Below are 25,178 nucleotides of genomic sequence, written 5' to 3'. Positions count from 1 at the left end.
ATGGTATTTCATTCTTCCCATCTAATCTTAAAGATTTACTAGAAGGGTGGTCGCTGGTTCCTTGGAGATCTAAAGGGAAGATCCTTTGAAATGTGTGCTTGTTAGCCACTCTGTGGTTCCTGCAGAGAGAAAGGAATGCAAGAGTTTTTTACAGTGTTTCCATTTCCGCTTTCTCTCTTCATTAAAGTCACATCATTGACTTGCTTAGGCAAAATGTATTCCCCCTTTTCGTTTTGTCTCTTCATATGCTCTTTGGGAGGGATGTAAGGAAGTTTGTCTTAGTGTTGAAAGGAGGGAGACCATTGTACAGGATTGGCATCCTCCTGCGAAGGGGATGCTAAAATTAAACTTTGATGGCTCAAGTTTGGGTAGTCTAGGTTCTGCCGGAATAGGGGGAGTCCTTAGAGATTCTGGAGGAGGGGTTGTCTGGGCATTTTCAGGGCCCATTGGGACCGCAGATCCTAGTGAAGCTGAAGTGTGAGCGGTTCACCAGAGGTTAAAAAGCTTGACTAAGGAGGATCTGAATATGGTAATGGTTGAGGGCTACTCTCTTAATACCATGAGGTGGGTAAGTGGCTCTCTTGACCCGCCGTGGAGATTTGCACATTTATTTGACGAGATCAAGGATAAAATTGGAGGTTTGCTAATTATCTTCTCCCAGCGAATAATGTGGTTGATCGGTTGGCTAGGGAAGGAGTCATTAAGCAAAGCTTAGAGGAGTTCAATTTTTTGCTTCCTTGATGTCTTCTCTTGTTTTTTCTGTCATTCCTTGTATTTTCTGCTTGCTTTTTTTTGGGGATGACTTTCTTGCTCATTTCCTTTTTCAATTAAATTTGGTACGATTAAAAAAAAAGAGATTAAAGCTCGACGAAGATTTTTTTTTTTGGTTCTCTCCCCCCTTCTTCCCTCTCTCTATGAATCTCTCCATTTCCTGCAAGTCGCCCAGGTCGGCATTTTTTGCTATCCGGATCGCAAACGATCCACGTTTCGGGTCGGCGACCTTGGTTGCGGGTTGGAGGGTGGGCGGGCTACCCCGGTAACATTGGTTTAGGTTTTGACCCTACCCATTTTTTTAATTCAAATTTTGTACTAGAACTGGAAAATTGACTTTTTATCCTTTTAGATTTGCTATTCTTAATAGATGCAAATTGGGGGGTGCGGTAATTCCCTTATTTACATGTAAATCTTAAGTAAATGGATACATTAAATACTAAGAAGTGGAAAGAAAAAGAGAAAAGAACCAGGTAGAGACAAGGGGACTTGAAGAAAAACAACGAAGTTAAACATATTTCGTACAAAATGAGGAATTTCCTCAATTTTGTCCTACATTTCAGATTTCGGACGAATTTCATTCGAAATGGACCGAAATGGAAAGTTGGGCCATTTCGTTTCAGATTTCGGAACGACACGTTTCGCTCATTTCGGGCGAAACGAAACGAATTTTACAACTTGGGTCATAACCCTTGACGCCCTAAAAGTGAAGCCCCACTCCTTAAACAACGTCGATATGCTCGTGAAACACCATACTGACCTCAAACTAATCCAAAACAACCCACCAAATCTCCATTGTGATGAACAATCAATGACGGGGTGGTTCATGATATCCTCAACAGTCCCACACATTTGTTCATGATGGGCCAATGACGTTTACACAGGTGATCAATAGTGAGAATCTTCTCTAGGCACGCCGTCCAACTGAACATAACCACCTGAGGAGGTGTCGCTCAATGATCTTCCAAGCCTACCAAACATACACATGAACCCCCAATGTATCTGAAACCTGTCGAGGAGCGAACTAACCAAGAAGGAGCTCTTTCTGCATTTTCCTGATTTGGCAATCCCAAGTGGATTGCTGACTCTACACTGCCTCAAGTCTCCCCCAAAGCTCTCTCAGAACATCCACTTCTCAGTCAAATAAGTGCCAACAAAACTAATGTCCCAAACCCCCATGTCATCATCTCATCCATAGGCTCGCCAAAACTCAAATCACGAGAAGTTGTGAATTTGAACAATCACGGGAACTAGCTTTCTATATATATATATATATATATATATATATATATATATATATATAGATATATAGAGAGAGAGAGAGAGAGAGAGAGAGAGAGAGAGAGAGAGAGGAAAGTGGAGCTACACACTCATGTTGCTAACTTAGTTACACCGCCGACTTAAAATACAGTGGGCCCACATTGTTTGGGTGATCCAAACCATTCATTTGATAGGCCCTCACATTGAGAGAGTGTGCCCAAAAAATGAGCTCCATAGGATCATCCCAACCCTTCAAACTGTGGAGGCAAAAATGGAAAGATTGGTGAAGGTTTTTACACGTCCATTTTTGCCTCCACAAATCGTAGGGTTGGGATGATCCTATGGAGCTGATTTTTTGGGCACACCCTATCTATGTGAGGGCCCATCAAATGAATGGTTTGCATCACCCAAACAATGTGGGGCCCACTGTATTTTAAGCCGGAGGTGTAGCTAAGTTAGCTACACGAGTGTGTAGCTACACTTTTCTCATATATATATATATATATAATCATGGAAACCCCTCCCTAAGAGGTCGATCACTATAAAAAGGCTCCATCCATAGCCACACCTGATCCCTTGCTTCACTATGGAACAACATGCACCCATCCTAGAAGTCGTTCATGCACCTTATGATATCCCTCTAAACCGTCGTACCGAACGATAGTAGTCTATAGAGTACCAACCCTGCAACAACGTCCCTCCACTTATAAGCATGCTCCTCATCGAAGCGCCAAAGCCATTTGACAAGCTAGGCAGAGTTCATCACTCTAAGACTGCACAATCCAAGCCCACCTTCTTTATTTGGCTTGCACGCCGCCTCCCATTTGGAAAAAAATGGTACTTCTTGCTTTTCTCCCCATTATTTTGTAAAAAGTTCTTTTGGAATCATTCCAGCTTGTTAATCTCACTTATCAGGCAATGAAAGAGTGACATGACGTACAATGGCATGTTGGTGAAACACTGAATTAATTAGTGTGATTTTGTCCCCCAACGATAGCAAGCTCTTCTTTCAATTCTCTTGATCACTAGGTCCCATAACTACTTATGATGCCTTCCCACACTCAAGGAAGTCCTAGGTTTGAGTTGGGAATCGCTGATAAAGCAATCGACAATCTCCATATCAATTCAAACCCCCATAACTGAGGGCTTCAAAAAATTCACTGACAATTCCCATATCAATTCAAAACCCCCTAACCAAGGGCTTGGAAAAATTCAGACAATCTCCATATCAATTCAAAACCCCCTACCCGAGGGCTTGGAAAATTTACTCTTTGCCAAAGAGCTTCCTAACTTCCGAGAACTGCCTTAAGGTTCCCAGAACTGCTCACATGGAGGCAGTTCATCGCACTTTCTGATATGTCAAAGGATCTCCTTGTTGTACAGATATGGTGTACATTTAGACAGTGGGTTCTTTAGATGTTAATTGGTCAGGTACGACTGATGTTCGGCCATTCACTTTAGGATATTACACTTCTATTGCAGTAATATTGTCAATTGGAAAACTAAAAAGCAAAGAGGGTTCTCATTCTAGCCCAAAAATAGGGCCGAAACAAGTTGAGTTGATCTGGCCGAGGAAGATGCTTGATGAATTGGGGATTGGAGTTAATTCTCCGGTACCCATGTTTTGCGATAACCAAACAATCATTTATATTGAATTTAATCTTATTTTTAATGAGGACGAAACAAATAAAAGTTGGTTGCCACTTTGTTTGTGAGAAAGTGGTATTGCAGCCTAGCTCGCTGCTGCCTTACCAAGAAACCATCATCAGTGGACACAAGCATGCTGGTAAGGATTGATATTGATTCTCTCGAGCTTGAGGGTGGAGTGTTATTGATTCTATGTAATGATGGCTCTAGGTGTTGTTAGCTTTTACTTCGTACTTTCTTGTTTTTTTTTCTATTAATTGCACTATTGTAAATATTACTCAAGTTAATAATACAGTCAAACTTCATGATTGAGAATATGAACTTTTCTCTCCAAAAATCTTCTTCCCCTGTCTTCAACATATGTCAGTTCATTTCATGTGCTAAATTAGGTTGTTTTTCAGGGAGAGCGTAATTTTAATAGATTTGGTGGATGGCTGGGAAAGAACTCAACAATGGGCAAGAATTTGAGGCTTTTGGAGGATTTGCATGTTCATTTTCTTGCTTCTCGTGAATCTCATTCAGACAGGTATGGAAATGTTTCACATTAACAGTTATGATGTGCCATTGAATCAATTTGTTAGAATATTTATCTACATTTACTCAATGCTGTAAACCTGATTTTCTATCATTATGCATTATCAAGTAAGCCATGTGTGTAGTAGTGCATTAGCTCTATTTTTGCTTGTCTAATCTCATGATTTTGTAAGGATTTAGGACTGAAACAAAGGCATCCATAATCTTATAGATTTGGCTGGAAATTTTTTGGTATTATATATTAATTAACTTCTGGCTTTGACTCTGTTAACTGACACAATTGATCTTTGTTAGCATGAATGCAGTTTTTATTCATGGTACCGTCACACCAAAAACTCCTTAGATGCATAATTATTCTTGATTTCTTTAATCTGTGCATGCAAATGTAAGAATTTAGACCTATTCTGTTGTAATTGTTTTGTCTTTATTTCTTAGTTTCTTACTAGCAAGAAATATTACAAAGATCAGATGTTTGTGTGAGTGTTTTCTGGGGCTATATTTGTTTTTTGAATGATACTTTTTCTGGGGCTACATTTTTTCTGTTTGTGTGAGTGCCTACTAAATATGTTGATGTGATTTAGGATATGTATGATGGAGCAGTAACTACTGTCAGAATTACAGATGACATGTCTAGTGAGTTTCCAATTACAATAGGATTGCGCCAAGGATCAGCTCTAAGCCCTTATCTTTTTACGCTAGTTATGGATGAACTTACGTGGTGGATGTTATTTGCAGATGACATAGTATTAATTGACGAAACCAAAGCAGGAGTTAATGATAAGTTAGAGTTATGAAGAACTACTTTGGAATCCAGAGGCTTTAGACTGAGTAGGATTAAGACAGAGTATATGGAGTGCAACTTTAGTAATGTAAAGAGGTGGGGCGGGGTAAGGCTAGATGAAGGGAGGGGGGCGAGGATGTAGTAAATATGACTGGACAGGAGGTACCTAAGAGGGATATCTTTCACTATCTTGGTTCAATCCTACATAAGGAAGGAGAGATTTAAGAGGATTTTAACCACATAATAAGAGCAGGTTGGTTGAAGTGGAAGCATGCTTTAGGAGTTCTGTGCGACTATATAATAACTACCAAGTTAAAGAGAAAGTTTTATAAGACAATTGTGAGGCCAGCCATGCTGTACGGCTCAGAATGTTGGGCCACCAAGAAGTAGCATGTGCATAAGATGAGTGTAGCGGTGATGCGAATGCTTAGATGAATGTGCGGCCACACAAGGTTAGATATAATTAAAAATGAAGACATCTGTAAAAAGGTGGGGGTGACACCAATTGAGGAGAAGATGAGAGAGCACCACTTAAGATGGTTTGGGCATATCCAACATAGGCCTTTGGATGCTCCAGTGAGAAGAAGTGACTCGTGCCAAGTTGATGGAGTAAAAAAGAGGTAAGGGCGGACCGAAAACAACTTGGGTATAAAGAGTGAGGAAAGATTTGAGGGTTAGGAACATAACAAAGAACATGACCTTGGATAGGATAGAATAGGAGAAAATGATCCATGCAGACGAACTCAACTAGTGTTAGGATTAGACTTAGTTAATTTGAGCCGGGTAGATTCTTTCACTTTCTTCATGAAAATTTTCTAGAGGATTCATTAGCCGACCCCAACTAGTTTGGGACAAATGCTTAGTTGAGTTGAGATAAGAAAAAGGGACAAGAGGGGGGCTTACCACCGTACCTCTGAATTAAAAAAAAAAACTCTTAACTTGCATTGAATACTTGGTATATGGTATACCCAAAGCATCACATTTAGTTGCACCTCTTGCTCTATTAGGAAGATCTCTCTAAAATATGAAGAAATAATTACATTTATTATCGCAAGCATGATTGGCTAAAGAATCAACAACTTGATTTATCTCTGTAGGCACGAGACATCCGCGGTTTCAGCACAGCTATAAGCCTTATAAGGCAGCAATATTTTATGGCCTAGGGAGGGTCCTTTTTGTCCTAAAGTAAATCAACGAACACCTTGCAGTATCTTAGGACGTCCAACATACTTCTTGCTTCTGCTTGCATGTTAGTTGTCATATTGTAATAATGAAAAAAAGCGAAGACTACTTTACCACAATAGTTTCTCATAACTCCCCCACCACCAAACACACCATGGTTGACTTTGGAAGCCCCATCCTTGTTTAGCTTGATCTCACCTTGCCCAAGCTACTTTCCATACCATAATAGGATTAAGTGGTTTAGAAATAATAAACATTTTCCTAAGTGCCCAAGCTTCCAGTTAGAGCAATCAGTTGAAGTTGAGAAAGACTCGGCTTACATATTTCCCCAAGCTTTAATGTCCATTATGATCACATTTGTCGTCTTCCTTAAACCTTCCATCTGCCTCTACTCCTTTCCGTCCATACCTCCCAATATATAAGGGATGGAATTATCTTCATAGCAAAACTAGTCATGGAATTTTTTCCCTTTTAGATAATTCAAACCACTGCAGAGTCTAGCAATTATGGGTGGGTTTTGAATCAATGTAACATCAAGTAGCGAGGCAAAGTAGCTCCACAAAGCTCTAACCAGCTCACTATCAACAAATAAATGATTCAAATATCTTTGAGAATGCCATCAAACTCAGACCGCGTTGGAAAAAATTCCAAATAAAGAAACCCACTTTTGTAGGTAGTTCCTTCTAGATATATGATGGCCATATTTCCTGCGGCCTTTTATCTCTCAACTAGTTCCAAGCAGATGTGATAGAAAAGTCTCCAGAATTGTTATGAATCCAAAATAGTTCACCCTCTTTATCAACAAGTTTGCCCTTTGATTTCGTGATGACATTAAAAAGGCTTAAAGGAATATTATTTTCGATCTCTGAGAGATTGCATTTGCCAAAACCGTTAATCACCTCTTTGACTTGAAGTTTCAGATTCACTTCATCCTTATTTAAAGCTTGGTTGATGATGGGGCTACTGCCAAACCAAAAATTGGGTTTGCCATTAGCAAAACGTAAGTATTTAAGGGGACTGACATCGGCGTGACCATGTTTTGATAATGGGACGGACTCAGCTTGTTGTACATGTTTTAACCAGCTGTAAAATGCTATTAGAATTCCGAGAAAGCTCTCAGCAGCCAATCAAAGAAATGAAAAACAAAGTGAGTCATCCCATTATGAAAACATGGTCAAATGGATATCAGTAGCCTAAATTAGACACGCTTTTTAGAACTTTCTGATTGACTTTGGACTAATCAGGATCGACTTGGATGTGGTTCCACTCCAATTTATATGAAATTTTGTCAGCTTTTGACTGACTCGCTTTTCGAATATCTGAATTGGAAAACTTATTTCTGAATTGATTACAATTAAGTTTACTTTTGTTTTATCTAGTAATATATAATATTAAAAGAAAATCCCACTTCCTTTATCCTTGTCATTTTAGTGAATTTTACTACTCATTTCTTTTGTTCGTCTTGTTAGAAGGTGCTGATCTTTGTGGTTCACTAAATTGTACAGGGAAACAATGCGAATTGATTACTTATCTCTTCTCCTGAAAAGATTGACAAATCCACTTCGGGTGCTACCAAAGGTTGGAAATAACTATGAACTAATTCAATTTCTGAAAAAAATTCAACAGCTTGAAGACAATCATAACTGCTAATTAGTAAATGCATCTGAAAAACAATGTCAGGATGCTGCTGTTCAGAAGGTTGTGGAGTTCATGGATACCTACTCTATAAGTCAGGAAGACTTTGACACAATTGTGGAGTTATCCAAGTTCAAGGTATCATTAACTTAGTAAATGCAATTCTTCACCTGATGAGGGACAAAAGAAGTACACAGATTATGGGGAAGTTCTGCTTAACCGACGATAACTTTTCTCATTAGATTTTCTCTATTGTCAATGTTTCATAAAAATGTCCAAAATTGCATCATTTTCTCTCTCTCCTGGATTAGTTCAATTGCTTTAACATATTCTACAAGCTGATGATTTCTTGTGATAATATGCCGCACATTTTGTTTCAAAACCAACGGTTATTTCATGTCATTTCATTAGAGGTAAGATGAATGTTACAGTTTTGTTTCTGTTTGAAAAATTATAAAGGAGGGAGGTTCCCAAATCGTCATGAGACAATTGTGAAACAAATATATGTAGACGGCAGGGAAGTTTGTAAGGCATGTTGTGCCAATTGTAGGGCTAGAATAGTCATTTTACAAATCATTATAATTGTAGTTTGTAAATACCCAAAGGACAATATGCACTCAACTTGTACTGGGAAGCTTGTTAGGGTTTGTCTCAACCATTGCATTGGGGGGACACCTTGTCTACTCTAATGGGTTCCTCAACTTTTGGCCTTTACATGTTGCTTGTATCAATCATAGTTAGCAAAACATGATAAGGCAAAAAAACGGGACGGAAAAATTCGAGATTAATATGTTTTTGGATTAAAAAAAAAAACGTAGTAAAAAGGGTAAAAAAAACAAAAATGTCAAAAATACGTTGAATGAAAAAAACGTGTTTAATACGTTTCGGTTATTAAAACACGGATTAAAAAAACGGGTGTGTCCGTGACTTCGTATATCTTTATTTATATGTAAATGTAACACATAAAAACTAAAATTATCAATAAATTCAACCCCAAAAAAGTAAGTTCAAATATGATTCAAATGGTCCAATGCCAATTGCTATGAAAGCATCAAAAAGTGAAAGTAAACTAAAAAGATGAAGACATATAAAGATGTCAATGAAGCATCATATCCCATCGAGCCATGCATTAGGATATTCTTCCTCTTGATCGCAAACATCATCCGTTCCTTCAATATCATTGTTAGCAATAACATGTTCTTTAGGAATGACACTTCGCTCGTCAAGTTTCATTGGTTTCCGATCTTATTTTTCCTTTTCTTTGAATTGTTCCATCCAGTGTTTAAAAACTCCTCGACTCGACAAGGAACTCCCCCGAGTCGACTCCTTTTTGCCTTGGCCACGTTCCGCATTGCACTACATCCGCATTCCGCGTTTTGCCCTACATAGTCATTAAACTCCTTCGACTCTCCCAAATTATGACCGCGTCAACCGCGTTGTTGGCCGCGTCCGCGCCGAGTCGACAAGGATTTTTCCTGGCCGCGTTCCACGTCAAATCCGCGTTTTTAAAAGTATATTTATTTTTAATTAATTTATTTTCTTCGTTAATAATTTTTAAGAGTAGAAAAAAGTGACTACCTGTATACAAAATCCACAACGTTGTTTGCATCGTCAAAGACAATTTTAATCCCTTCGAATTCTCTATAGATGTCTTTAGGAGTAAGTCAACTTCATGAGCAACACACCTTGATTTAAAGATATGGGAACATTTTTCTTCTATTAATACACCGGCAACAAGTGCAGCAACATGTTTTAAGAAAGCAACCATCCGTAGTTGGTGTGATAAGGAAAAAGGATAAAGATTTTGTCGATAAAGCAATAACAGGTTTTTTCATTGAAAATAATATTGCTTTTAATGTTAACAATTCACGATCATTCATACATATGATAGACGAGGTTGCTAATCATGGTATTGGATACAAAGTTCCCTCATATTGAACTCTTTGTACCAAATTAGAATAGGAAGCCAAGATCAGTGTTTAAAAATGCGGATCTGACGCGGAATGTGGCCAAAGAAAAACCTAGTCAACTCGGCGCGGACGTGGCCAAGAACGCAGTTGAGAGCCTGAGATGTAATTTTTTTTTTATAAAAAATAAATATAAAAAAATACATGATGTGACCATCAAATGGACGGTTTAGATCATCCTATGGTATGGGCAGTACAACATTTTTGAATAAATTGTGGACTATATGTGACCTATCAAATGGACGGTTTGGATTATCCTAGTGTGGGTAGTACTGCACTTTTTGAAAAAAATCTGGACACACACCACAGGATGATCCAAAGATTCGAACCGTCCATTTGATGAGCCAAAACCTTAATAGGCTGTGCCCAATAAAATATTTTACAGGATGATCCTAGCCCTCTATGTCAAATGGACGATTTGGATCATCCCATGGAATGGGCATTACATCACTTTTTTATAAATAAATTTTTTTTTGATGGGTAAAGAAATATTTAGTGGGCATTTCGAGAAAGACAAAACCTCATGATGTTGACAAAATAGATGTTGACAACACCAACCTCATGATGAAATCTTTATGCCTCCAGCTGTTTCCCTTATTTTTTCTAGGGACAGCCTACTGTTGTATATTTAGGACTATTCTTTTATACAAAAGAGGGTTGTCTCAACTCTCAAGTAATAGAAGGACAAATACAAAACAGTGCTCTTCGAAATTTCATTTGCCGCCCATAGAATTCTGGGTTTTACAAAACTAATCGAACGGCTGGGATTTCAAACATTTCTTAACCATTAAGAAATTTGCTTTTCAGAAGTAAACATTTTAGGTCAGCTTCTTCTTCTTAGTTTGACAAACGAGTTAAACCAGAAATGGAACTTGCAGACTAAAGACCTGGTTGAATGAGAATCGACATTCACCCAAACTTACAGGTATGATTTTTTGAACAGATCTTTTGTTTTAATACTTAAGAGTCAAAGATGGGCAAAAATGGATCCCATAGTAGATCACATCGAGAGAAAGATGGATTCGTGTTTGACTCGGCTTGCACTCGACCGAGATGGCTCGGACTCGCTGAGTTCGTGACTCCATGACGTAGGGCTGGCAACGGGCCGGGTCGGGGCCGGATGTTGGGGTCCCCTACCCCTTCCCCTCTGCGGGGATGGTGGGGAATCCCCCTCCCCTCCCCGCGGGGAATATCTAATCCCCTTCCCCTCCCCACATCCTTCGGGGACAAAATCCCCGCCCCGCCCCAACATCACCCCCTCTTTAGTCATTGATACACTAATGCTGGGTGTCCCTAATCAACTTGATGCAATTTCAATATATAAAAATGTTATAAACTAACATACTTGTAGACGAAGGAGATATATTTCTTACTCTTCAGAAGATAGCAAAATCCCTTGAAGTACTGACTTGACTCTTGAGTGCCCTTGCAGCAGTAGCACCAACAGGCGTTATAAACCCAAATAGATGGTAACTCGGTTCACCCTACAAAATATGTGACGCTCGACGGAGGTCTCTTCTGCGAGAGCGAGAGAGGAGGTCGAAAAAAAGAGGGGACGACGGAGGTTTCTTTCGTGGGAAGGAATTAAGGAAACCCTAACAAAAATAAAAATGCAATTTATTATTTTATTTTGGCTACCGATGTTGGCACTACGATTTTTTGATAATTGCATACACTCAGCTTGTCTTTATTATTTCAACATCTGTCAAAAGGTTATTATAGTTCCCAAAATGCTCTCAGAAGCTAATTAAAAGGAAAAGACAAGCTAAGTTTATGTTTGGGGGAATCTTGTAGCCGATCCACAAAGTTTATAGTAGTTTCCCTATAAAAAAAACACTTAAAAATATACAAAAAAATGGCATTGATTAACGGGGCGGGGCGGGGACAACTCCATCCCCTTCCCCTTCCCCTCCCCCTCCCCCTTCCCCCTTCCCCTCCCCGCATTGGGGAATTTTTAAAATCCCCTTCCCCTCTCAAATCGGGGAATCCCCGCCCCAAACGGGGCGGGGCGGATCCCCGCTTTTTCGGGTGAAATTGCTGGCCCTACCATGACGCGGTCACCACGAAACCGCGTCGACTCGGCCACCACGAAACCGCGTCGACTCGGCCGAGTTCCGAGCCGAGTCAAAGAGTTTTTAAACACTGGCCAAGATAAATGTTGACGGCTATGTCTCTGAGATAAAAGAGTCATGGGCTCTTTCAGGATGCACGCTTATGTCTGATATATGGACTGATATGAGAAATCGATCCTTTGTGAATTTTGTAGGAGCATGTCCAATGGCTGCAATTTTTATAAAGATTGTTGAAGAGTCCGTTCAAAGGAAAACAAGGATATATCCAGAATAATTACTATCCTTAGTAATTGATGAGATAGGTGCAGAAAATGTTCAGCAATTTGTGACAGATAATGCATCGAATTTTGAAGTTGCCGGTGTATTAATAGACGAAAAATTTCCCCATATCTTTAAACCAATGTGTGCTGCTGATGGAGTTGACTTACTCCTAAAAGATATCTATAGAGAAGTTGAATGGATTAAAATTGTCTTTGACAATGCAATGACCGTTGTGGATTTTCTATACAGGTAGTCACTTTTTTCTACTCTTAAAAATTATTAACGAAGAAAATGAATTAATTAGAAATAAATATGCTTTTATAACAATGTTGATATTTTTACAGGTACACTATTCTCTCATCTCTAATGAGAAAATATACAAACGATAAGGAACTTCGTAGGTATTGTAAGGCCAGATTTGCGACCCACTTTTTGATGCTTCAATTCGTATTACAAGTTGAAGATGGCTTAAGGTTGTGGGTTGCATCAGCTGAATGGAGAGGGATGTCACATAGTAAAACTCAAAGTGGAGAAATAGTTGTTGGAATACTTCAAGGTTCTATTTTTTGGAAGTTAGGCAAAGATGTTATTAATCTTTTGGAGCATTTGGTAGAGTGTTCCGTTTAGTAGATGGTGACATATTAACTGCTACATATTATATGAAGCAATTGAACGGACAAAAGAAACAATCAAAGCAGTGATAATGATTCACACAAGTATGCAACAGTACGCGAGTTGTTTGAAAAAAGAAAACAAGCAAACATTCTTAATGAGGTGCATGTAGCTGCTGCTTTTTTGGGCCCCCACATATTATATTTTGGAAAAATTAGTTTTGATATGCGTGAGGTGAGGAAAAGGCATTTCCCGAGTTGCCCAAAAAATGATTCTTGAGATGGATGATAGAAGACAATTTCTTGATGAAGTGGTGAAGTAAGATGGAAAACACCCAAGTTTATTTGATGATATTCTTTCTGTGTCAATGATTTCTAGAGTACACCCTCGTAAGTATCCAAACATTTTTTTAGCATTTATATATTTTTTCTAAATGTGATAATAATTCCATGATTATGTGTTGGTGTCTGATGGAGTATGTGTGGAAGTTCGATTCCTTTACTTAAAAAAATAACAATTCGTATTTTAAATCAACCCTGCAGCTCTTCAGAATGTGAAAGAAATTGGAGCACCTTTGAAGCAGCACAGACGAAAAAGAGAAATATGTTGTTTCCAAATATGCTAAATGATTTGGTCTACACATGAATGAACTTGAAGATGATGGAACAATTAGAAAAAAAAGGAACAACAAGATCGGAAACCAATCAAACTTGACGAGCTAGGTGCCATTCCTGAAGAATATACTGTTGCTAACAATGATATTGAAGGAATGAATGATGTTTGCGATCAAGAGGAAGAAGATCCTGACGCATGGCTCGATGGGATATGATGCTTCATTGATATTTTTATATCTCTTCATCTTTTTAGTTTACTTTCACTTTTTGATGCTTTCATAGCAATTTGGACTATTTGAATCATATTTGAGCTTACTTTTTGGGGTTGAATTTATTGATAATCTTAGTTTTTTTCTGTTACATTTACATATAAAGAGATACGAAGTCACGGACACATCCGTTTTTTAAAAACCGAAACGTATTAAACTCGTTTTTTTCAGTCAACGTATTTTTGGCGTTTCCGTTTTTTTGACTGTTTTTTAACGCCTCTTTTTTATCCAAAAACGTATTAAACTCGAATTTTTCCCGTCTCTTTTTTTGCCGTATCACGTTTTGCTAACTTAGGTCATAAGTCATAACAATATTTTTATTTCCTTCCTTTTGTTGGTCCTCACCATAACTTTTACTAATTAAATGATTGGGTTTATGATAACATAAAAAATCATTCTGGTTCTTGACGTAGCATGTCTCTTCCCCAATGTTCTCACACTTTTTAACACTTCATTCTACATCACAGGGGCATCCAAATCCCTTGGATGGCATACAGCCAGCAGTTAAAGCTGCACTGACTAAGGCATACAAGCAAGGCAGCAGCTCACGTGTTGTACGAGCAGCAGATTTGATTACCTTTCCAGGCCTGAAAAAGGCCCCAAAGAAACGGATAGCTGCAATGTTAGAGCCGATAGAAAATGGTTTACCCGAGGAAAATGGTGATGCATTAGTGGAAAGTGAAGAAGAGAACACTTCAGATACAGAAGATCAGGGTAAGTGTTTCTCTTTATGAATATTATTAAATACAAGTATGGGTCCAAATCCTAGCATTCCATCTTTGATACAAAAGAACAATGGATTTGGAAATCCTATTTGTTGGTAGGGTAACTCCATGTAAAATATTAACTTCACTTGGATCCCTCTGCTGATATCTCAGGGTTTTCCATAGCTGCATACCTAAATGGACTGATATCTTAGGGTTTTACATAATTGCATACCCATATGGGTTATTGCAAGGTTTAAAAACTCTATGTGGGATCAAGTCCATGTAAACTTGAAATTTGCTCTAGTGTTTTTTCAGTGAGTTTTGAAGCTAAACTGCTTCCTATGGCCTGTCTTTTCTAGTATGATTTTTTAGCCCTCTAATTTCTTATTTGTCCTATTAAATCAATCTAGGAGGTTATTGAATCAACTTGTTTTTATGATAAATCAGTTCTCCAAGTGGAGATGAGCGTGAAGTCGCTAAAAATCAGGAAACCAAATCCAGGAAACTAGTGTCTCTGGTGACTAGATGTGGCTAAAAATCAGCAAACAAAAAACTCTACTCAAAATCTGATTAACCTTTTCTTGATTTTTAGCCACATCTAATCGCCGGAGACACTAGTTTCCAGAATTTCGTTTTCTTATTTTTAGGGACTTCACCCTCATCTCTCCACTTGGAGTAACCGATTTATCAATGAAACAAATTCATGGTAGCCAAACCAAGGTTACCCGGAACGCGGTTCGTTCCGGTACGGGAACAGGTACGGGGTATGATGGTAGTTCGGTACGCGGTACGATGAGGGTATACATATATATAATTTCATATATTTTTACAAGAATGTCATTCCATAGTACACACTACACACATTTAATACACAAAATATAAAAACCTCGTGTATGTCATACATATTTTTACAAAAAGAAAGTTCCCGTTGGAATATATGAATATCTTTTCCATAGTCCATACTACATCCATTTAATAAAAAATAAAAAAACCTCGTGTATGCCCCGCATTTTTTTCAAAATAAAGCTCTAGTTCCAATTCAACCTAAAATATATAAAATTTGTAGCTCTCTCCATCTCTCTTCTAGTCTATATGCATCTCTCTCTCTTTCTCTCCCGTGGGTCGCCGCGGTTCATCATTTTTGGCGATCCGGGTCGTTAGTGAACCACGTTTCGGATCGTGCGACCCCGGATCGCGGATCGGAGGGCGGATGGTGAATCCGGTAACTATGAACCAAACGTGCCCTAAATGAAGGCCTAAAAACTTGGTACCAATTGTAGAGCAGATTTTTCATAGTTGGTCTGTTATATCCTAGCATCTCTTAACGGGATCACTTTTTATATTTTGGTTTCCCTTGCTTGTGTCAGATGACAGTGTTAATGGCGAACAAAAGCCAAAACTCAGTCTCCAGAGTAGCAAGGCCAAAGGTGAGCTCCTTCTCACAGCCTTGCATGCGTACTCCAGAATTTCAAATGTGTGTATAGGCTATATTGATCATTTATTCTGTTTTATAGGAATCCAAGTACAGCTGGACTTGAAAAACACAGGAAAATCAAATCCAAAGAAGACACCAGGGACCAAATCCAAAGGCTCTGAATCTGCAGAGAAGGGCAAGAGAGATTCAGCTGCTGCCAAGAGAAAGCGATAAGACGACTAGAAAAACAAGTTTCAGATAAGTTTTGAAGTTAATGAAAAGCTTCTTAATCTTGGGTTTGTTTATAATCAATTTTTGGACCATCTGCTTAGGACACTTTTTTTGTTTACAATTTCTATACCTTCAGAAGTGATTTTTCTGGCCTTTTTGAATGGGAATGCAAATTATGGAACTGCCATGGTTGGGTCAGCTACCTTGCCTTTCTTTTTTTCTGGTATCTTATTAGAGATGTTGCCAAACTTTCTAGACTCTTAAATTTGCTTTACTTTTACATTCCAAGGGCAGTTGCAGCATTATTTGTGAACACTGACACATGAAATCAGAGAAATGAACTTTGATCATCTTAGATTTTATGATGTCAATTTTTCAGAAAAATAGAATAGAATTTAAGATGCTAGGAAAAAAAAATTCCTTGTCACCCGCTCTCTCAAGTCCACAACAACCCCAATGGATCTGGTATACTCAATGAGATTTTATACAGTGTGTGGCCGTATGTATAGTACAATATATTTTAAAAAGTTTTATACGGCCCATTTCGTAGGATGATCCAAACCATTCATTTTTTGGGCCACAACGTAAATGGGTCGGACCTTGAAAATCTTCTCCATAGGATGATCCTACACGTCCGATCTATAGAGGGACAGCAAATGATTTGGAGGGTTAGGATCATCGTATGTAAATGATTTTCGTTGTACTACTTACTACCTTTTGGCCCAACAAAATGAATGGTTTGGATCATTCTATGAAGAGGGCTGTACAGATAGATTTTACCTCGCCCCGTGGGACTCTATAGGCTCTGTCTGCTTGCCTTCCTCAGTGGAAAGGAACGCGAAAAAGGACAATTGTAGTTTCATTATTTGATTTAGTAACGAAACAAAATTGCATGTAAAAAATCTTATTGAATTTGATCAAAATTTAAAAAAAATGTGGAAAGTAAAGTGGAATTGTAGAAAAAAAAAAAAAAAAAAAGGGAAAATTTGTTCCTTTTCACTTTCATTTCCAACAAGGCAACCAAACAGAGTCTATGATAAAGAGACATGGTCGGATGAGGAAGAATCAACCAGTTGTCCATATAATTATTCTAATAAACTGGCCCTACCTATACCCTACTATTTTGTACTTTCCTTTTGTTGGATTACTTTTTCCATTAATCATTTTTCAATGAAGACAGAGATGCTACAGCTTGTGGGGAACGTGCATTTCTTCCCAAATGACAACATATATTCCATTCTTCTTTTCCTTGTTTCGTACTCTAATTAATTGGGTGGAAGTGCCTAATTTCAAGGGTTGCAACACCAGCCCCTAAAAAAATGCTTAAATTTGAAGTGTGGTCAATATTGGGCCCATATTTTCCTTTCCCTCTGTATTAAGAGACTTGGAGATGCATTCACCAGAGCACACATCTATTCAAAACTGGTTGTTGAATGTCCCTCTCAACCCCTTAGACATGGACTTGTAATCTTTCTCCTTTCAACTTGGACTAGGGAGACAATCTAGACCCTCAATCTCATGCCGAATGTGGGTACTCATCACCATTGATCAAAGGTCTAGATTCATTGGATGTGGATAGGATCAGTGTCGGTAGGCCCCACCACTTGTGATAATTTATGTTTATAAATATGTTCACTCACTCACGCATAATGTCTGCTGGTTCTTGTTGCAACAGCTTTTAACAATTAAAACAAATAAAAGGAGTGTCATTATTAAAATCAGTGTCGTGGATACCACGTCGCTCTCGTTTTTCTTTGTTAAATTAAATGAGATAAGAAACGCATCAGATCCATTTATTTATTTGGGGAGATGGTAAATTCGCACCCCCTGTAGGATTATTCGCAGCCCTTGAATGTGATTTGACGTCAAAAAGCGTTAAAGTCCATTCACGTTACCTCCTTTTCGACGCTTTTTTGACGTCAAATCACATTCAAGGTTGTGAATAATCCTACAGTGGGTGCGAATTTATCATCTTCAATATATTCTTTTTCGGCTACTGTTATTGGCACTACCAACTTTTGATAAGTGCACAAACTTACCTTGTCTTTTCTGTTTAGTTTGGCTTCTAAGAGCCTTTTGGAAACCGTAATAACCTCCAACAAAGGTTTTAAATTAATAAAAAACTAGATGAGTTCCTGCAATTATAAAAAAGGGTCGTGCCAATATCAGTAGCCTTCTTTTATTGAAAGAGACGAGAACGGGCGAAAATTGGGGTATTTATTCACACATTGAGGTGGGTGAATGCCGGCCATTGTCGGCAGGCACGACTCTCTGAGTCTCTGATCCTAAATTTACAGTCGTTCAAACCCCCCCAAAATTACAAAATCCACCCCCCCAAAAACCCTAATCTTCTCTCTCCCTGCCAGTTTCAGGCAGAAGCCACTACTCTCAGAGGCAGAGGTATTCTTATCCTTTCTCTGCTTTTCCCTGTTTGGATTGCAAGAAAAAACCTTTTTGTTGAATTTATTTTCCTGAGAAAACTCTTCCTTTCAATGATTTAGAGAAAAAATTATAAATTCAAGTCTCTCACTCTCTCTATATCAAATTTTCATCGAATTTTTCTTCTTATTCTTCTCTCTATTACTTCGTAGCTTTGTTTTATATTATTATTAGTTTTTTTTTAATATTTTTTCTGAAATTTAGGTGATTATTTTATCTGGTTTGAGTGCAATTGTACGGATCTGGAATTCGAAGAATTTGGAATAAATTTGTTTAAGAATTCGAACTGATAGGCGTCTGAATTGGAAAATTTTGGAGTTAAGAGTCCTGTGGATAATAAGGTCTTTTTTTTTTTTTTTTCGCGGGTAATTGTTTTTGGCTGTGAAAATTACATCCATATTGATCATTGCATTGATATAATGATGATGATGGTGTTGTTTGTTTCAATCTCTAATCTGTTCTTGTGGATTTAATGAATTTGAATCTATGATAGAAGGACAATAGAAAGGAGAGGACATAGAGATTTTAGGAGTAGTTACTTATCCGAGGTTTAAATTGAGCGTCTTCTTTACAATTATGATGATGAACTATTATTGTTTTCTCATCTAATCTTGCTAATTGAATGATTTTTTTGCGACAAAAGATAATATAGAGGAGAGGGAATAGATTTTTTAGGACTGGTCTCTTGTGGTGATTTTTCTTGTAGAGAATTTGAAGAAAAAAGCACTCGAATATCCCCAAATATTTGAGGGTTTCTTGTAGGGGAGTTGTTTATGTATTAATTATACCTTATCTTTTGGATTGGTAAGTTTGCATCTCCAACTAGTAGTTGTACAGGACTAAAGATTTAAACCTAAACATTGTGGTGTTATTTTGATATTTTCCCCAAGCTTAAACCGAAACAAGACACTGGAACTACACCGTATTGATTGAAACCATGCCTGCTTTTTTTTTTTTTTTTTTTTCCTTTGGGAGCTAAAAAGGTCACAAAAATGGAGAATTTGGGGAAATTTTCTAAAAGAGAAGATTTTATTTTTTTATTTTTGAAGAGTTATATTCAATATGTTTTAGTAACGTTTTAACTATCGGCTTGATATATGCCTGTATAGGAAATACTAATGTTGTTGAGCACCTTTATCTGTCAATCAGCACTTCAATCTGAGGTCTTGTGGTGTTTGATCCTTTATGGAGCGCTTAGAATTTGGAACACCTTTGGCTTCCACTCTCATTGCTGTGTCTTTATCTTCTTTTTGGTTAAAGTAACATTTGAGGGTCCAACTTGGCAAATACGTCATGAGTCAAAAAGAAAAATAGAAAAGAAAAGAAAAGAAAAACTCGCATACGATATTTGGTTTGGTGTCGACTGAGACCATTATGAGTTCGACAAATCTCTTGGTCTCAGCATGATTTAAAACTTTGTGAGGGACATATGTCTGAACATCAGTTAATCTTTGTACCATGTGAATAAACAGGCATGGTGTGTAGTGAGCTTTCTAGCGGAAAGGCAGACTTGATAATTGATATACATCTAATTGATATTTTCTCAGTTAGTTTGGTAAGGCATGCATATGAGAAGGTCATGTCAGTTTGATCCATTTAAAAAAAAAAGGAAAAGAAAAAGAAAAGGTAATTCCAGTTGAAAACCGCCTAGGAGACTGCCCCCCCCCACCCACCCACACACACACACACACAAACTTCATGATAATTACGAGCTGATTACTAATATTGTAATTAATTTTTCCTTCTTATGCCTGTAAGCAAGTTGTATGAGATATCTGAGTGAATCCATGATGCTAATTGAAGTTCAAAATGGAGAACAAACAGGATACTACTTGCATATAGATTAAAATTAGTTGCGTAAATCATGTGACCTATTTTGCCTATCACAAGAAAATTGAGAAGTTTTCAACTGAGTCATGTGGTTCCGGTTTCCAATATTCATTAGGTTAACCTTTTATATGCCATCCTTTCTACAAAATGTCGAGGCGGTAACTAATAATTAAACGGCTCCATTATTATTATGAAGAATCGAAGGTGAAGGAAGTCAGAGCAGAAGAACAGAGATGGGAGAAGCAACACAATTGGTGTTGTTTTAACGTGTATTTCATTAATTAATCAAAACTTATTACTACCGTATAAATTAATTAGTACAAAATCACAGGTATGCCTTGGTGACATATAATGTAGATGTTGGGAAACCTATTTAACAACAATGTGGTATCTGTTCTTGTGAATTTGAGGTACTAAAATGCACCTGCCAAGCACTTGTACATAAAAGGATCCTTTATCTTTTCTCCTTTTTTCTATCATTTTCTTTTTGCAAACAATAGGAGTGTTTACTGGTTTGTAAGTCATCACGCAAAACTTGTGACAAAGATATGTACTTTTGTTGGGCCACTGTTACTCCTTCGTATCTTGTAAAACTTGTGAAGAAGATATGTTGTGTACTTTTGTTGGGCCACTGTAACTCCTTGGTATTCTGTATGCCTAGGAAGTACCTCAATTCACCTAGATCCTTCATATCAAGTTCTGACTTCAAGCTCTCTTTTATAAGTTGTACAACCACTCGTAATATTTTTTTTTTTTGAAATGGCAATATATTGAAAGAATGGAACCGAGATGGTCCACAGAAATACAAAGAGAAGAAAAATTACATCAAGAAAAGACTAAAATACATTTCACGGAGGGAGATGATCAAACCATTCCAAACCCTCTTTATGGACACCCGATCTTGCAAGGAGATCAGCTTCACCATTGGCTGATCTTCTAACAAATTTAAACACTATGGATGAACCTGAAATAAGATCAGCGATTTCCTCAAAGAAGCTAAGAAACCGCCACGGTGGTGCAACCTTCCCAGATAGCCAACTGATTACGTTAGAAGAATCACCTTCCACAATCACCTTATCGAACATATCCCTACTCAGGCGTTTTATTCCTTGAAAAGCCGCTTTAACTTCCGCTCCAGATGAGTCGCTTCTACCAATTGGGCTAGTAAAAGCCCAAGACACCACCCCTGCAGAATTCCTAGCAAGGCCACCAATACCAGCCGGGCCCGGATTACCCAAACTAGACCCGTCAAAGTTTATTTTCAAATATCCTTCAGGAGGAGCCTCCCATCTTTGAACTATCTTCTCTCTCCTCACCCCTTCCCAACACAGAATTCTCCATCCTTCCCACAAATCAAAAGCTGAAACAAATTGAAACTGAGGAAGACTCTTCGCCCAAAAAATCACCAAAGCAATAATTTTCATAAATAACCAGTAAGATGACTTAGCCACTCTATTGAAAACTCTCGAATTTATTTCTTTCCAAATGACCCAGCACAAAGCTATTAAACACAGCTTCCAAAGCAATTTCCCTTTCTTCTTCCAAGGCACAAAATTGCAAAAAATTCCAACTCAACACAAGTTCTGGGATAGAGTTTGGGAAGATCCAACAGATACCAAACCTATCCAGAATGAGGCCCCAAATCTCCCTTGCAACCTTGCAATGAATAAACAGATGATCAATAGTTTCACCATCTTCCATACAAAGCGTACAATAATCTACCAGCCACATTCCCCTTCTTCTAAGAAATTCAATGGTTTGAATCCTCCCACAGTAAACTACCCAACCAAAAAAGAAAACTGATGGAGGCCCAAGAAATTTCCAAACGGCAGCTGCAAGAGGGGAGCCTAAAGCATGTATCAACCAAGAATAAAATGACTTCACAGAGAAGAAGCCGGATGGGTCCCAAATCCAAATTCTTTTATCCATCCCACTTCTTTTTATATAGCAATTCTCAAACAAAAGAAGTAACCGAGAAATGGAATTTAACTCCCTGTCAAAAAAATTCCTTCTGAAGCTAGGCTTCCAAACCACCTTGGAGTCCACCCTCTCAAAATAATCACAGACCAACACATCTTTCTTCAAAGCCATCGAGAACAAATCAGGAAAAAGGATCTTCAAGGGTTCATCAGAGCACCAAGCATCCGCCCAAAATTTTATACGATCCCCTTTGTAAACTTTAAACTGAATACCTTCCTCAAATCTTTGCTTGAACCTCAAAATGTTTCGCCAAACAGTCCCACACCTTTCTTGCTATATGAATCATCCGAGCACCAATTCCCATTTAAAAAGCCATATTTGCTACCAATCACCTTTACCTACAAAGAAGATTATTCCATACCAAAACGCCAAAGCCACTTTCCCAATAATGCACGATTGAACTCTCTCAACTTTCTTATCCCCAGACCACCATTCTTTATCGGAACAGAAACGTTTTCTCACTTTACCAAGGGTATACCACCCTTACTATCGGCACCTCCCCAAAGAAATCTTCTTTGAACCTGTTCTATTCTCAACACTACACTAACCGGGCAATTGAACGAAGATAAATAATATACTGGTATATTAGCTAACACTGCCTTGACCAAGATGAGTCTCCCACCCTTAGAAACAAGATTTCTCTTCCAAGTTTCCAATCGTCTTTCTATCCTTTCCACTATAGGAGTCCAGAGCTCTTTTCCAGGTTTTCCCACCCCCAATGGAAGCCCTAAATACAAGGAAGGCAGGGAGTCCAACCTACACTCCATCACCTTAGCAAACTCATCAGCTTCTGAAGGGGGAAGATTAATAGCAAACAAGCTAGATTTCCTAAAATTGGATCTTTGACCAGTAACCAATTCATAGCATCTTAGAGTAGCCTTCAAGTTTAAAATCATATTCCTCTCAGGGGCAGAGAAAAGAATGGTATCGTCAGCAAATTGTAGAAGAGAAACTTTCACTCTATCACATCCAATAACAAAACCCTCAAACAGACCCAAGCAACAGCCTTTACTCATCAACCTATTAAGAGTTTCCGCAATGATGACAAAAAGAAAAGGAGAAAGGGGATACCCTTGCCTTAAACCCCGAGAAGACTTGAAAAAGCCTTTTGGAGAACCATTTACCAAGATGGAAAACCACGCAGAGGAAATACAATTTCTCATCCAACCTCTCCAGTGATTTCCAAAACTCATTATTCCAAGCAAAAAATCTAAGCAATCCCAATCCACTCTATCATAAGCTTTCTCCATATCTAACTTACATAGCACACCTCCAGCTCCACTTTCCGAGTAAGATTCGATAACGTCATTAGCAATTAAAGAACAATCCAAAATTTGCCTCCTACCGACAAACACACTCTGACTATCCGAGATAATATGAGGTAAGACCACTTTAAGTCTATCAGCTAACACCTTAGCCAACAACTTGTACAAGCACCCCACCAAGCTTATTGGATGCAAACCAGACACCTTAGTAGCACCTTTGATCTTGGGTATTAAAGTTATAAAAGTAGCCCCTGTGCCTCTGTCAAGCGTCAAGCCCTCATAGAATTCTCTAAAGAATCTTAGAATATCACATTTCACAACCGGCCAGCAAGCTTGGAAGAAAGCTAGACAAAAACCATCGGGTCCAGGAGCTTTATCTTTAGGCATCGAAAAAAGACCTCTTTCAACTTCCTCTTCTGCAAAAGGTTGTTCCAGATTTGAGCTAACCTCCAGATTCAAACTCTTAAACTCCACTTCTTCAGGAATGGGGCGAAGAACTCCTTCTGAAGCGTACAGAGTAGCATAAAAGTCAACTATGGCTGAAGATACCTCCTCCTTGGAGCTAATTATAGCACCATTTACTGAAATAGACTCAATTCTGTTCGACCTCCTTCTAGCACTGGCCATAGCATGAAAATAAGCAGTATTCTTATCACCCTCCACCAGCCATTTTACCCTTGATTTTTGCCTCCAAGATATTTCTTCCTGCAGTAATAGCCCTTTGTGTTCCTGTTTAACTTTCCCTAACTCCTTCCAATCTTCCTCAGAACTTAACCCACACTCCTCCAAAGCTATTAATTCTTTTACCCTATGTTCCAACCAAAACTTTCTACTATTCACCTGCTGATTTTGCTCCTTAGACCATTCTTTTAACTTTATTTTAACAAATCTGAGTTTTTTCCCAATCGCCACATCCGCCGGGCCCTCAAAACTGCATGAAGATCACCAACTCCCCAATCTATCCTCCATCTGCGGGAAACTAAGCCAAGCCAACTCAAATCTAAAAGGGAAGGGCCCCACGACTCAAGATGAGGGTCAAGAAGAAGGGGACAGTGATCCGAAACCGAATGCACCAATGCTTTCTGAGAGCTGTCAGGAACTAAATTCAGCCACCCTGAGCACATAAGAAATCTATCCAGACGACTCCGACTAGGACCTCTGGATCACGTGAAGGAAGCACCCGCTAAAGGAAGATCTATTAGCTCAAACTTTGCCACAAAATCAGCAAAAGCTTTGATATGAGAATTGGTTCTTACACAACCTAATCTTTCCCCCACTTTCAAAATCTCATTAAAATCACCCCCAATGCACCACGGCAGAGGACAAGCATCTCTAACCTTCTCCAGTTCCTCCCAAGCAGACCCTTTTCCACTCGAAGAGCCGGACCATAAACTCCGGGAAACAACCACATTGAATTATCTGCCTCTTTTCTCAGAGCAGTCGACATAGAATACTTTCCTCTCCATTCCACCTGCTTTTTCCAATCGTTCTCATCCAAGCTACTAGAATACCACCTGAGGCACCATTAGATCCTACAAAGGAAAATTCCCACTCAGCCTGAACCCCCAACCCTCTAATATCTCCTCTATAAACCGACTCCATTTTGGTTTCTTGCAAGCAGATGAAATCCGGCTTAATCTTCTTAACCAGCTCCTTAACCTGAATTCTTTTGTCCTGATGGTTTAGGCCATTGACATTCCAAAATAC

The 25,178-nt window shown here is 38.5% G+C and overlaps 2 protein-coding genes and 1 long non-coding RNA gene across 4 annotated transcripts in view; all 3 read left to right on the top strand.

Annotated features, from left to right (window-relative positions):
• The window catches only part of RFC1 (replication factor C1), a 41,615-nt gene extending 25,376 nt beyond the window's left edge, over positions 1 to 16,239 (top strand). The window contains exons 17-22 of the mRNA XM_077389211.1: positions 4,080 to 4,204; positions 7,681 to 7,753; positions 7,856 to 7,948; positions 14,073 to 14,319; positions 15,680 to 15,739; positions 15,827 to 16,239. Of these exons, the coding sequence (XP_077245326.1) occupies positions 4,080 to 4,204; positions 7,681 to 7,753; positions 7,856 to 7,948; positions 14,073 to 14,319; positions 15,680 to 15,739; positions 15,827 to 15,960 (732 nt within the window). The 3' untranslated portion in view covers positions 15,961 to 16,239. The remainder of the gene's footprint in view (positions 1 to 4,079; positions 4,205 to 7,680; positions 7,754 to 7,855; positions 7,949 to 14,072; positions 14,320 to 15,679; positions 15,740 to 15,826) is intronic.
• On the top strand, positions 7,957 to 14,066 carry LOC143885174 (uncharacterized). Its single transcript, XR_013253162.1, has 3 exons — positions 7,957 to 10,702; positions 12,044 to 12,359; positions 12,455 to 14,066. It is a non-coding gene; the product is annotated as an uncharacterized LOC143885174 (long non-coding RNA).
• Positions 16,240 to 18,170: 1,931 nt separating the features above from the next.
• Positions 18,171 to 25,178, top strand: part of LOC143885172 (uncharacterized) — a 38,697-nt gene continuing 31,689 nt past the window's right edge. Inside the window, exon 1 of one of the 2 annotated variants that reach the window (XM_077389210.1) lies at positions 18,171 to 18,357. The gene's annotated coding sequence lies outside the window, so the exon portion shown is untranslated. The remainder of the gene's footprint in view (positions 18,358 to 25,178) is intronic. The other variant, XM_077389209.1, reaches the window with a different exon arrangement.

Source organism: Tasmannia lanceolata, unplaced genomic scaffold (assembly GCF_043159265.1).
Source record: "Tasmannia lanceolata isolate RefF3 unplaced genomic scaffold, GAP_Taslan_0.1 ptg000008l, whole genome shotgun sequence".
Lineage (NCBI taxonomy): Eukaryota > Viridiplantae > Streptophyta > Magnoliopsida > Canellales > Winteraceae > Tasmannia > Tasmannia lanceolata.
This window is presented reverse-complemented; position numbering and strand designations above follow the sequence as displayed.